General features: G+C 42.0%; 1 protein-coding gene across 4 annotated transcripts in view; it reads right to left on the bottom strand.

Annotated features, from left to right (window-relative positions):
* Positions 1–15107, bottom strand: part of Kalrn (kalirin RhoGEF kinase) — a 581802-nt gene that overhangs the window by 336600 nt on the left and 230095 nt on the right. For all 4 annotated transcript variants that reach the window (XM_063225109.1, XM_023562599.2, XM_063225110.1 and 1 more), the window contains exon 10: positions 346–468. In XM_063225109.1, the coding sequence (XP_063081179.1) occupies positions 346–468 (123 nt within the window). The remainder of the gene's footprint in view (positions 1–345; positions 469–15107) is intronic.

Here is a 15107-nt window from a genome sequence, read left to right as displayed (position 1 = left end):
TGTATGGCTGTCTAAGTGAGTCTGGGTAATTTTCAGCTCCCACTCACCAACAGTGATAGTCATAAGCCATAACCCTTGATTGACGATTGTATCAATAACGTTACCCTCTCACTAGAACTACTTTATGTACAGAATGTTTTTAGATCATGCTGACAGCAAGGTTTTCTTTAAAGACCACGAATTTGGGGTCCATTTAACACTCAACTAGTGATTAAAGAGAAGACAACAACCTTCTTATACTAGGCCCAGTAGCTACAGGCTATCAATTCAACATACTCCCATCAAACACCAAAGCTATTGTCCTGGTCTTCCTCACAAGATGACACAGCACACATACAGTCTCACCTGAGCCACTTCTTCAAAGTCATCATGCCTCTTCTGCAGGGCCCGAGCTCGATGCAGGGATTTCCCAACCCCAGTGTGTTTGCTGAGAAAGGCCTCACCATGGTTTTCAATCCAGTCCAACACCTGGCCAAAGAAGAAAGACAGAAACAATGACTTTTCAGAAGAAGGAAAGACAGGTAACAACATGTGCAACTTCTATGCTCCTATCCAGCTTTAATCCCTGACAGAGAGCAGCAGTTCCCATGGCAATGTTTGAACCAATGTGAATGCAAGAAATTTCAGAATAGTTGTTGGGAATACAATAGTCCTACTCCTAACTAAATGCAACTCATCACTTTGGTTGCTGGAATATCCTCTCATTACTCTTTGACTTTTCTTAGCCTTAAGTAGACTTTTATTTTATCTATTTATTTTTTGGTCTGGAGATTAAATTATCACTTTAAACAAGTGTACTGACTGACCTGTATGACTCTAATTATATAAATTATATTACCATGAAAAGTATTTATAAATAAATAGAGCACATCCAGTTTGAAAAAAAAAAAAAAAACAAGTGTACTGACTATTGAGCACAATTCAACCCTCTGACTGCCTCTACTACAACCGTATAAAGTCAGACACATTGGCAGGAAATGAGGTAGAGACAGGTTGGGCATTTCTTTGGCCCTCATTGTGCATCCATTAATCTATCACAAAAGTGCTCCCAGCAATGGTGACTGGTCACAGAGATCCTATCTCATCATGCTCCTGGGGCTCTTTTCCTTCCTATCCTTGGAAGCAAACACATCGTGGTCAGTCTGAGACTGGATGGATACTCAAGATAGCTGATCCAAAGGACAACAGCTTCTTCTGGCTTCTTTCTCTCTGTTTTCTCCAGGCAATGACTCCAACCAACTAACCAATCAACTAAATATATTAAAGTCTTTGCACACTAAGCCTTTCATATCTTGATTCTTTTAGGAAGTAGTACAGACTCTGTGTTCTTCCAGACTTCCAAATCTATTGCTTTGGCCCAAAGATATTTTCCTTGATGTATAGAGAAGTGGGAGCACAGGTGGCTGGGACAGTGAGGGTATACTGAAAAGGTGAGAAAATATGTTTTCTTAAAGGGGACTTGGGAGGGGAGTGGAATTCCATATGTAAGAGCCTTGAAATGTGGAGAGGACCAAAGCCTTTAACACCCACTTTCTGTTCTTATAGACGGTCTCACAAAAATGTGTACATTTCAGGGAGGCAGGAAGCAGTTCATTTTTTGGTCTCTGAAAACTGGCACTCTAACTTGGGTGATTACAATTAAACCAGAATTCAGTATAAACACATCTGTCAGGAACCTACTGATATTCAACCAAGCCCATTCACCCCTGCTATATGAGCCATTAACTAAATATTTGACTAATGATGTAATACCGTCTCAGATTTTAGAAAGACTTTTTGTAAAGTGATTTAGATAAACTAGGTATGTTTAAAAGGATGCTTTAATTCATTCCTCTGCTTCTTACACAGATTGTCCCATGGCAAGTATAGGTTGGCAAAATCATTTCATAGCCTGCAGGAATGGAAGTTCTAGCTCTATAGAACCTAGCATTTGGCTTCACTTTCTCTGACATGTGGGATACATTAACGCCTGCTTGTGAAAAGAATGAAAGTCTTCAAAATCTTTAGTGTCAGTATCACAAAGTCTGCATGACGAAGGCATTAGTTCAGAGATGTGTGTGTGTGTACGGCTTAATAACACCCACTATAATGAAGATGTATGATCCAATAATTAACTTTTTATTATAATGATGTTTTTTCTTTTAACCAATTATTGTTTAATTAAACATTGGGATGGAGACTAAATACTTTATAAAACATATTCTAGGAAAGATGTTCTAAAGGAACAACAGTGGAACGAAATTTGGTAGTGCTAAGCTTCCACATTTTGCAAACACAGATAAGCAGCATAGAAAGGAACTCTAAGTATTCCTTTTGTAGAAAAGTCTACAGTTCTCTAAAATGACTAAAGGCAAAATTTCAACCAAAGAAACCAAGAGAATATATTTGTTAGCCTTCCACAATTAGATCCTAAAATTCTGTACCATAAAGGAAATGATAAACTACAGGATCAAAGATAAATATTTCTAGTCATAAAGTTCCCATATATCACATTAGTAAATTTAGTAAAATTTTAGTTTTTTTTTCAAGTCCCAACAACTGTGCTTATGGCTTCCCATTAACCTCCATTTCAGCTGTCTTTAGTTTTTATTTTGAGATAGGGTCTCACTAAATTGCTAAAGTACTCAGGCTGAGTTTGAACCTGCAGACTTCCTGTTCAGCCTCCCAGAGTACCAGGGTTACAGTGGTGTGCCACCAGGGTTAGAATTTTGCTGCATATTTAAACCTTTGTTAATCCCTTCTGAGAATGAATTGAAGTTTGAGGATAATATTTTGTGTACAAAAGAGTGATCTTATAATCTTTCACAATTCCTTTAGAAGTTATAATAGATTTTTAGATGACTTTTTAAAAAAATTTATTTTTAAGCAATTAAATGTGACCTGATTATTCTTGCAATGTTTTCATGAATTTAATTTTATTTCACTTTATTTTTACTTTTAAGAAAATTGGTTACTCTAAAACATATTGGTTGAAAAAGAGTATTTTTTATCCACTAGTTCACACACACATTTTCTTCTGCATTCCCCAGGGGTGATTTTACAGCTTTTGAACCCTTGAAACAATTTGTTTCCCTGAAAATTATTTTGTTTTCTTGAAACTATCAATTCATTTTTAGTTAGAGTACTTAGTTTACTTAACTAGCTATGCCTTGATCAATTAAAAACTTATTTCTCTCACTTTTTCGTGTCTTTTACTTGATTTAAATATAATTTTGACTGTTCAGTGATGTTATATTACCACCACTTAGTTCAACTTCTGCCAATAAAATTGAAGCTGTGAGAAAAATATGTGCAACTAGACCAGGGAATTAGGGACTGCAAGGAAATCAATTTAACAAATAAAAAAAGCAAATAATTTAGGAAGTGAACAAAATTACTTTAGCAACACATAAGGACTGAAAATATACCCAAGGACGGATAATCATAATCACATATGCAGTCTCGTCTAAATTGCTGATTTCTGACTGTTTTGTCTGAGACCGTTCATTTAGGGGCCTTAGTGCTTAAGGCACACTTTGAGATCACATGGTGTCTTGACCCTGATTTCATGTTCTGCAACCCTGGGAGGCTGGGATGCAATCTGGCTTCCTAGGTAGATTTTGCACAGGGGAGTGCTTCTGACCATTATACATTATACAATGACAATATATTATACACTATAAATTCATGTGCAGCACTGGGATTCTAGTTATCCATCATTTCTGGCAAGTCCAGTTAATGTGAGCCAGGCTCCAGAATATGAACATCAATCAATGCAAAATAAAACAGCTTTTAGCCAGACCCTATATCCTACCTAAACACAAGCACCTATCAAGGTAGCCCTTGTAGTCTTTCCTGTTTAATGTCTCTCATCTCTAAGATTATATTTGAAATACTCAATGACCAATTAGAATTGAGTTGTATAGGATGATAGTTATTAACATCTATTGATTGCTTTGAGTTGGTATTTAAACATTTCCAACATTGGAGGTTTTATCCTTTTGTTTGAGAAGTCCTTATAGCAAAGAAGCACATATGGAATATGAGAGTCCACATACTCAGATATTCATTTCTTGGTCTTACTGTGCCCTAACACCAGGTACTATGGCAATCTGAGGGGGACTGAGGGGTTCCTGCAGTAGAAAAAGCCGTAACTCCAGGAAATCAGTTTCTGGGTGGTTAGAGAACTAGTCACTAAATCACCTAATACCTCATTAAATGCAAAAGTACCAACATCAGACGAACTTAGCTGTGGCATCAGAGAAGGCCTCTCTGAAGTAGTGAGGGTTAGCTGAGATCAGGACAGCAAGAGTTACCTAAGTAAGAAGTTGTTTTAAAAGAGGGCCACGTAGGGAATAAGTAGGAAACGGGCCCAAGGAAGGACAAGGCAGAACGGTGAGTCCGGTGTCCTGAACCAGAGTTCAGTGTTCATCCCAAGAACCACTGACAATGCATGGAGGAGACAGGCATTATGACATCCCACTTTAAAAATGTTTCCCTGGCTGCTTTATGGAGAATCCATTGGAAGGAAGCAGGAGGAGAAGCGGGAAAACAAGAGGTGACTTCGGGAATTCCGAGAAGAGGCCAGAGCAGCATCGTGGAGAGGCAAGAGAAGAAAAACTGCTAGGAGTGGATGGCTAGGTTAGAGGTGAAAAAGAGAGTGCCCCTAGAGTGTGGCCTGCGTAACTGATGGGAGGCAGGACTGGTCAGAGCCCTACTTTAGAACACTGGCAGAGATTTCCTGAGATTTCTTCCTCTTGTCATACTCCTGCTTGTATTCATGGTTTATTGTTGTTTCCTCGCCCTCCCTTCCCCTCTCTCCCCTTGTCCTCTCCTCTCCCTTCCTCTTCCCTTCCCCATTTTCTTGCTTCCCTCTCCCTCATTTTCCCTCTTCCCCTCCCCTTCCCTCCCCTCCCCTCTTCTCCCCTTCCCTCTTCTCTCTTCTCCGTTCATTGAGACAGGGTCTCACTAGTAACCCAGGCTGGCCTCAAATTTTCGACGAGCCTCCTGTCTCAGCCTCCCAAGTGCTGGGATTATACGGGCACACCACTACACCCTGCCTATTGTCTGGTTTTTATAAATGACAGTTGTGCCCCTGAACCAAGTGGAAAGAAGTCTTTGATGTTAGTTATCAATCTGATTCTGACAAGCTGTGCCTTCAGTTACAAGAAAGTAATTTATATAAGCCTTAAAAATTATAACTGGCTAATGTAGCTGGATCCTAACAATAAAAATGAGGACATTGATTCCATTTAAGAAACATAATCTCAGACTTAAATGGAATTAACTTGTACATTCTTGAAAGTGCTTTCATAGTAGTATAACTTTTGAGTGGCCTATTAGTCAGACATGCAGAGTTGACCACGTGCCCCCACTTCTAGTGAGTTCCTGCCTCACCCCTCAGGCAGAAGCACCCTAAGGTTGCTTCTCAACTCCTGAATTTTGGGCACATTTTTTTTTCTTCACCTGAACTCTCCGAACCCTTTTGCTCCCACACCCCCCGCCCTAGGTTACTTTCCCTCACCCCTTAAGCTGTATCCCCAGATCACTGGCCATGGAAAACCTCTACTTTCGTAGCATATCCAGGCTGCAGAGGTTATAGTATGGCTCTTCTCTGATTCTCTTCAAACCACACGTAAGGCCCACAGGCCTGTCCCACCAGGCTGTGGCACAGCAGAGTACTCTACATAGGCTGGTCTCTTAAGACTTGCTTGACTGAAATGAACTCTAGCTGATCCCTCTAGCATATGCAACTGTCACTTGCTCCACAGCCCTATTGTAACTCTAGCTCAGTCACAGTGTACTCAAAGTCTGCATCCAAAGACCTTTCTGTGTCCATTTCCACCGCACCCCACTCCTGCCTCCAGCCCACTGCCCCACTTGCCAGACAGTTCCTGGGAAAACAAAGAGTGTCCTGGTCTACCAGGAGCATCTCTGCTTTACCTTGAGCTTGGGGTCAGGCAATGAATGCTGATATGTTTATGTGACAGAGGCTTCCTCACTACTCGGGAGAAGCTGTGTGGTCCCGTTCTGGAGAAGCCCGAGTTTGTCCTCTCATGTGAATAGTGGAGGTCAGCCCACACTCACCACTATAGCAGGCGACATTCTACAACAACTGTAAAGCTCTGCCTTCTCCCTGCCTAGCCCTGGAATTTCAGCCAGAAGTCAGTTTTTTTTTTTTTGTGAACAGACTTTTCAAGAGAAATACATCCTGAACCAGATTTGGGAGCTAATCTAATAACAGCCATTATGTATAATTTCTTAATTACCCTCTTTCTTCCCCATTTAATTGTGTTTATTCCAACTACCATACAATCAAGACATAGTGCTGTTCAGGGCAGGATACGTCTTGTCTAGCTGCCAAGGAGAAGGGAAGTCTTTTGAAAGAGAACTGCTGGTCATTTCTGAACAGTGGGCATGAATAGGGCTGAATTTGGGGAGAACATTTTGGTCTTCCTGAATTTGTAGGTTCCAGTTTACGAGCCTGGGCCCTTTGCCTTAACCCCTCTATGTGGCGCATACATTATTCAGCTCTCTACTTGTACAGCACTGGCTGTAGCTACTCAATGTGTACACACTTGTTCAGTGTGGGCATTGCTTTATTTTTGCCCCTGAGTATAAGCTCCACGTAACCAGGAGCTTTGTTGGCTCTCAAACAGTATTTGCTGAATAAATGAGTAAATGTATAATGACTCTGATTTTGGAACTTCCTGTGTGATAAAGGGAACTATCATAAAAGGAAACAGACATTTTACAAACAAATGTAGAATTAGAATCCAACCCTATGATTGTTGCTTCACCCAGCTTTCGCTGATAAATTATGTTATTCACAATAGGCTATTAAGTTTGTGTCTTAATTTGACCCACGGTAGAATAAGCAAGGCATTTGATGTTTCCAGTATCCTGAAGAACTCTTTGCTCTCATCTAGCTCTCGGAGTGCCCCAACTGTACCTCCCCAGAAAGCCATGATTCCGAGGCCACTGAAGGAGCGTTTATGTGAATGAGGCATGTGCACCCCCTTTGTGTTAGAGGTTCAGGAACACACAGTGGTGAGAACACCCAGGAGAGTCTAGGAGATTACTATTTCTGTCTGCCTGCACAGCACACCCTGCTTAGTTCCGCAAGGTTACAGCCAGTACCACCCAGATCCTTGGCAGCTGCGACTCCAGAGCATGCAGGCACTGCATGAAATGTCCAATTACCAGTAACTCATTTTCTGTCCTTTCTTTGGAACAGGTACAATCAAAATAAATGTCTTGCTATGGTAAGAGCCACTGCTTTTCTGAGAGAGCGAGCTAAACCTCATTAGCAGGTTTATAGGTTCTCCTTCCCCTGTGAGCCGAGCTGCAGTCCTTTCTCCAGCTGGACCCGGTGCTGAGGAGGAATCAGCTTTGGATCCAAAAGACCCAGAAATACCACTGACTTCCTTTAGTAATAGTGTGGGTCCTTCCTTTAGTAATACTGGAAATTAAAACTAAAGCAGGCAAAATTTTAATAGTTAAGTGAAAGAAAGTAAAGAAGACTCCAGCTTGGGTAGCAGCTGGAGGGTGAATCTTCTGGTGAAGAGAATCAATCTGCCCACTCATAAAAAAGGACTAGCAGAGGAGGGCCAGGGTCTGGTTTCCATAGCTCTCAAGGAGTCCTCACGGTATTAGGGGCTTTTTAGTTCTTATAAGCTGATAGCTGCTGCCTGAGGCAGTCCCAGTCTTGTGAGGCTCTGCTGAAATCCAAGGTGACCCTGAGGTTAGAGCAATCAAAGCTTCTGGACATAGCTGACGGTCCCTTTATCTTGGTGTCCTCAGTCTGAGAAGGACGAGGTAAATTTAGGACAAATAAATCTTGTTTGGCCACCTTTTCCTAAATTATTAACATATCTATCTCCAAAATTTTCAGTTAACAAAGGATACTAAATGGAAACCATGCTTTGTTCTGCATTTAGTTACCTAGTGAGCATCTGTGAAGAGTCACAGTTGCTTTCAAGTCCTTAACAGGTTAAGGGCCAAGAGTGTGTCCTCTGCCCCTACAATGGTCTCTGCCTATGTCACAAGACCCACCTGCTGCTGATTTAATATCATCTGAAGTCCTACCATGCTTCTGCTCTTCTGTTTCCTTTGGTTCTATCATGTTGCATCTTATTCGATCGTATTATGTGTGATAGTATAAACAAATTTTCTATGGAAAATGAGATAATATAGCAGCCAGTGTTCGTTTTCTGTTATCTGTTCCTAAATTCCCTGTAATACTTTCATTCTCTTTAATGGTTTTATATTATCTTGTTATATTTGATACTATTATATATGAAGTTATGCTCAACTATGTAAAAGAAAGAGACATTATGGTAGTCACTGTTAATTACAGATTGTCTTCTGGAGAAATACTGTGTTGCTTACATTATTCTGTTCTGATCTGCTTTGTTATGTCCTGTTTCGTCTTAATCTCTTTAAAATAAAATTTAAAAAAAGACAAAGCTTAAGCTTGGGTCCCTACTTGAAAGAGGCTTCAACCCAGTGCTCTGATGCCTGCTTGTGGAGTCATCATTCTTTTAATCACCAAGGCTTGAAACTCTTGCCAGAGGTTCTGAACTTCAGCGTGCTTAAAAATACCTGGATCCCTTTTCAAATACAGGCACCTTTCACCTCCCAGGTTCTGAATCAAAAAGTATGAAATAAGGTTGGATGATCTGTATCTGACAAATCCTCTACTCTGCCTGGATGTCCAAGGACCCAGGAGTTCATGGACCACGGTTTGGGAAATGCAGCTCCTGTTTTCTTTAAGAAAACAGCTCCTGTTTTCTATAAGAAAATGGAGGCAATTTTGATGATCTTTAAATGAATGCTTGCTTTATTACTCCTGTTCATGCTCTGTGGCCATGCACCGTGACTGTGGCTGCGAGTCTCTTCCGATTTCCTCCCAGCCCACGCACCGGTACCAGATTACTTCAAACTTAATTCTGACCATCCCAGTTAGTAATAATGTATGAATCCTTTCTCCTTTAGCCTGGTATCCAAGGCTTCAGAACTAACATGCTGAGATCAAGGATACATCAAGCATGAGATTATCAGAAAGAGGTGACCCTGAGTGGTGACTGTCATACTGCTCGTTAATGTTGTAACAAAAAGGCACTGAGGATATTAAAGATTTAAAACTTAACTGTCAATCAAGCAATTCCAGAAGCTCAGTGACTCCTGGAAAGAGAGTTCCTCTTTATTGCTTTGCAGGGCACACCAGCATTCGTCTGCTCACTCGTCATTCAAGACAGTCTTCATTCAGAAAAGCCAAGTCAATACCAAACTAACCACCACTGGAGAAGGCTGGAACAGGGAAGAAACCGGGGCAGGCAGGAGAGTAGGGAAGGAAAGAGGTGGGGTGGGGTGCAAGATGGGAATCGGAACCAAGAAGAAGAGGCCACTAGGCACGCTGAAGTCTCCAGGCAGGAAGCAGTTCAGAATGCCCACGGAAGCCTTCCGCTCACCCTCCATCCTGTAGAGCCTGGGAACACATGGAGAGGAACGGAATCCAGAGAGGCAAACCTCTCCTCGCTCCCCTACCCTGTGGAGGCCAGGGATACAGGGAGGAATAGAATCTAGACGTCTCAGTATTAGCTTCCTAGTAGCAGGAGAGGGATGGAGGGCTCCCTCTAAGATCAACGACACCACAGAGAATGGCCTCCTATCTCCACTCCAATAAAAAGCAACCCTCATAAACAGGAACCTCCCTTTGTTCCCTACCTTCCCTGGTTTGGCTAAACCACAACCTGAACTCTTTCCAGGCTTACATTCTATCCAAAGAATTATCTGTTATCTACTTGAAAATATTTGAATCACTGATTTATCACCATTAAAAACTTAACTGAGGACTTTAAAACTACCACAGGCAAATGGATATTATTCAAGATTTACACCACAAAGAACAGCATCAGCAAGGCTGAGTTAACATAATGGTGACTGTGAAAAATAAATGAGAATGAGTAGTGATTGTTTTAGGGTAATTTCTGTTAGAGATAAATAGCTGCAAGGGGAAATTTCCAAATGATGGCACACAGGAAATGAGTATCAGGACATGAGCATCACTGTCTTTGGGGAAAAGTATTTTGGGGATCAATCTCAGGCTCTTAGGCTTTGACATCAGGCAGATCTCACCTTCTGGGAACAACTAATTTATCAAGGTCCTCTGATCACTGATAGCCTAGCACTAAATTGTAAACCCCTCAAGGCGTCTCTCTTATTCCCATCATCCAGTATACTACCCATGGCATACTACCCATGGTATTTGATGTTGGGTGGATCTGGATTTGATTCCTGGTCTGTCACTAGCTGTTGGACCCTAGACAAGGTCACCTAATCTTTCTAAGCCTCAGTTTCCTGACCTAAAAGATGAGAACCAAACTGTCACCTATCTCATGGTGTTGGAAGATTAAACAAGAAAAGCCAAGTAATGAGAATAAATACTCAACCATATTTACTCATTCAGATAATGAATTCTGTGCTTTCAACAGTGTGGCTCTTACACAGAGCCTCAGGAGTGGACTCTCAGAGTTGGAACCAATCCTTTCTTGGATGTTTAAATCCCTTCCTAAACGACCCACAAGTAGCAAGTACGTTTCAAATTAAATGATGCCTCCAGGTTGTCATTCTCTGATCTGACAGTGTGCTGAAAACACCCCGATACTCTCCTTCTCAGACATTTAAATTCTTCCTTCTTATAGGAAGTTAGTATCTAGACCCATCATCATTCCAGTTATTATTAAATTATTAATCTTTCCGAGAGCAACACACAATGCTCGTTTTCTTTTTTCTATCTTTCTTTCTTTCTTTTAGACAGGGTCTCACTATGCAGTTCAGGTTGGCCTTGAACTCACTATGTAGCCCAGGCTGGCTTTAAACTGGCTTCAAACTCTCAGCCTCCCAAGCTCTGGGATTACAAAGCAGATGCCACCTGCCCAGCCTCACAGTGCTCATTTTTATTATGCAAAACCGTTAAGACATTATATAATAACCATACTGGTTTAGTATGATTAAGTAGCTCTGGTAATTACAGCTAGTAAAAGATATCTAGAGGTTTTTTAAACATTACTCTCAAATTCCTTTCAGACATTTTTTTGGAAAGCAAGAATCAACATAATAAAAGCTATAACTTCCATATGGAGCTCCAGAAAAACTGACGGAAGCAGATGAGATTCACTTGCAGTACAGAAACTATGAACTTCAAATTAATATTAATTTTCATCAATTCAGAATGTTAAGACACCGAGTCAGATAAAACTTGCCATCATTACCCGTCACAAGCTCACCTAATTGGACTGCTTAAAAACAGGCACTGCTTTTAAGAGACAGTTACAGGAGCCTCACATCTGTCATGATCCCACTTCCATCACCAATTCTTTTCCAGATTTACCTCTCCTTAGGACTGGGATGAAAGAGAGCATCCAGTTAGATTTCCTCTTCCCTGTCTTGGGTCAATAACTTAGCTCTCTGCTTTCTGGCCTTCCCCAAGGATAACAGCCCCATCTCCTGCCTGGGCTTCTAGAATGAATGCAAATCTTGCCCCCACCAGAAGGACCTCTTCACTCTGATTCTGACAGCTCAGGGTTGTTTTGTTTCTTTGGCCCTGAACACAGACAGCAACATGCCATCATCAAGTCCTCAGGTGGATATGTCTACTCTCAAGGGCAGAGACTTCTTTGTTTGGAGCCTTGCACAAAGTAGGTTTTCTAAAAACACTTTAAAGATTTGTTCTTGCAAAAAATGAAGGGCTAAGAAGAAGAGTGAGGCATAAGTGAGTGGCCTGCAGAGGGCAGTCTGAAAACAGTCCAAAACAGAATAGGTTTTGCAACTCCCAGAAAGAGCAAGCTTCTAGTTACTCCCTACTCTTCCAACCAAGAGTCTAATCTAGCTGGGCTTGAAATTACCTGAGAAGCCCACCTGAGAAGCCAGAAGTTAGGAGAGAACAACAGGCGAAGGCGAGGATTGGCAGATACTGTCATGGAATGCTGTTTTAGCTGTTGCTCAGTACTGTCTTATACTAAACTGGAAAAATAATAAGATTGAAATTATTCTACTAGCAACAGTATGGCGGACATGCCTGACATATGCCTTTCTTCAGCTTAATGAGCCCAAATTCCAGTCTTACATTGAAGATTCTTTTCATCATCTTCCAGTAATGGAGAGAGCTGCAACTACACCTGCTGGGACCCAAAGGAAGGTGTCAGGTCAGCTTTGGCAGCAGATGTTTAAACGCAATCTCTTCTTCCCTGGCATCTGCGTTTGGTTTGCACATTGCTTTTGTACTCGTCAGAGGAAGAATACTGCTCCCTGGGCAAGGACTATCCAGAAGTGGCAATGAGGAAAGACACCGGCTGGCAGAAGCTCCCTGCCTTCCAGCAAAGGTCTCTCTTCTTCTTCCTCCGTTTTCCTCTTTCCTTCCTTCTCTCACCCAGCTACACTTCTTTTTCTGTCCTTTGTCATTAAATCTCTCTTTTCTTTGCCCGTTGTCTGTCTGTCTGTCTCTGTTTCATCCTATCTTCCCCATTTTGTAGGGTACCTCTGTACCCCCACCTGTCCTCATGTAATACATCTTCCAGTCTCCTTTTTCTCTTTCTCTTCCCCTCCTGTGGCTTGTCTTAGGACAACTGAAGTATGGGGTGTGAAGACCTAGCTTTTGATACTGGAATTACCACTAACTAGCTGTGTGGACCTGGACAACTTACTTTACATCTCTGGACCTCAATGCCCTCAACTTTACAGCAGAGACACTGGGATGCTCTTTGAGTCCTTGACAGCTCTGAAGTTTTGTCACTGAATGAAATGGTATCAATCAACATACACCATGTGGCAGTTGCTGCCATAGAATCAGGCTGCGCGTCCCCAACAGCATGGACACCAGGGGGCGCCTGAGGACTACGCCAAGGATTGTCTTCGATTTACTCCACATAGGCAGGCTTTGCGCTCCCAAATCACTCCTATCTCATGAGACAGGTACTTCTGTTATCCTTTCTATTTCAGAGATGAAGAAACTAAAGCACCATGAGCTGCAGTGATTCGCCCATGGCCATGCAGACAATACATGTCAGAACAGGACTTAGGCCCAGGCTGACTTCACAGCCCATGTCTCTACCTACATTGGCCTGGCCACTGATGCACGCACAGCAGCTTCCCACACAGGCTTCTGAGTAAAAATCTCTGGGTTCCAAATGTGCTGATGAGTCCATTACTTGAATCCAGATGACATGGATGGTTCGATCATTTTATCTCTATCAAGACACTAATTCTGATTTCTCACACCTTTGCCCACACCGGTTCACTGATACTGTATTGCCCTGCACACTGGCCAGCATGCTTTGACAGAGCTGTCCTTTACTTTTCAAGAATGCACAGGTTATGCCATTCGAGCTACGTTGTGCCTATAACTAGTGAACTGCTGAGTCCATGGGGGTGGGGTGGGGTAGCACGGACTTGCTCAATAAATGATGACCACAGAGACACTTCCTGTGCGCCGAGGTCTTCATATCCTACATTCTCTGCCTGGGATGAGGATACTCGGCACCTCAAGACTTTCACATCAATTCTCACAGGCAGACTCCAGCTAATGGGTGGGTTGCGAGGGAAGAATAAATGGTATTGACTTCAGAGAGGCAGAAACTGTGCTTCTCCAATAATTTAGTTCAATTCAGCAAACATAAAGAGAACCTCTGCTTAATGCAGTGAAGAGCTTTAAGAACGATAGAGAGGAAGAAGTCCAGTTTATACTCTTAAGGAGACACTGGAATAGATGAGACACACAAAGTTTAAAATCTGTAATACACCATAAACCCCCAACTTATAACAAATCATGGCAGTGGCTCACATATCTGCTGAACACTGTAACAGTTACGCTGCTGTGAGTTTACTGTACAGTGTGCAATCAGAGCTCAGGGTGTCTGGAAGCAAGAGGAAAAGTTGTGGTGATGTGGAGGTTTTATTGTTTTGTTTTGTCTTGTTTTTATGTTTCTTGAGACAAGGTTTTGCTACATAGTGTAGACTGGCCTTAAGCTTACTATGTAGCTCAGGCTGGCCTCCAACTCATGGCAAACCTGCCTCAGCCTCCTGAGCACTGGAATTACAGGCATGTGCCACCATGCCCAGTTTGTTTTTTTTTAATGCTTTACATTGTATATTTGTGTCAACAGGTATATAAGATGCACTTTGTTGGGCTTACAAATGAATCTGACTTACAAACATTCTCCTGGAATGGAAAGAACTTGTTTGTAAGTCAGGGACTTACTGTAATATAAGAATGAGAGTGTTGTCAAAGTTTCTTTCTCTCTCTCTCTCTCTCTCTCTCTCTCTCTCTCTCTCACTCACACACACACACACACACACACACACACACACACCCCTACCTCTGTACCATGGAACAGGGAAATTGTGTAAGTTTGATCCTGAAATTTATGACAGGCCCCTGCACGGCTAGGAGTCTACAGTGTGTGAGTTTGGCTCCCTTTGGAAGCACGGTTCAGGTACCTGTTAGGCACTAAAAGGTTGTTTGGATGTCAGGTAAACAACTGGGACCCATCACCAGCCTTAGATCTTACTTCCCCACAGTTTTCTTGCGTGTGTCCTACTGTCAGACACACAATGAGTGAGCAAGAAAGTCAGAAGGACGATGTTGTGAGTGAGTCTGTGCCCCAGAAGACAAATCCACAGCTCCTGAAAAGGACAAGGGAAGTAACCAGCCTGGGAACTACACTCTTACAGATTAGCCAGCCCATCACACCATAGCCCCTCTGCCTGCACTGCCAACCACATGATGAACAAAATGCTCTTGCTTCTCAAAGCATGATGTAGAATAGCCACACATGTAGTCTCGTTCCTTTTTTTCTTTATTTCTGTGCAGATATCATGGTGACCTCAGGAATACGTTGACAGCTGCAACTCCTGCGATGCCGAGTGTGACATGCTGCCCTATCCACCTATCCTGAGGGGAAGTTTTTGTTTGTTGGTTTGTTTTATTTCAGTCCTGGGGATGGAACCTAAGCCTTTTGCACCAGGCCATATCCCTACCCTTAAAAAAATTTTTTTTCTTTTGAGACAGGTTCTAAATTGCTAAGTTGCCCACCCTAGACTCAACACTAGTTTCTTGTCTTAGCCTC

This window comes from Cavia porcellus, unplaced genomic scaffold, assembly GCF_034190915.1.
Source record: "Cavia porcellus strain 051 isolate PalLab524CR breed Dunkin Hartley unplaced genomic scaffold, mCavPor4.1 scaffold_15, whole genome shotgun sequence".
Taxonomy (NCBI): Eukaryota; Metazoa; Chordata; class Mammalia; order Rodentia; family Caviidae; genus Cavia; species Cavia porcellus.
The sequence above is the reverse complement of the archived record's forward strand: the minus strand, read 5'-3'. Positions and strand labels throughout refer to the sequence as shown.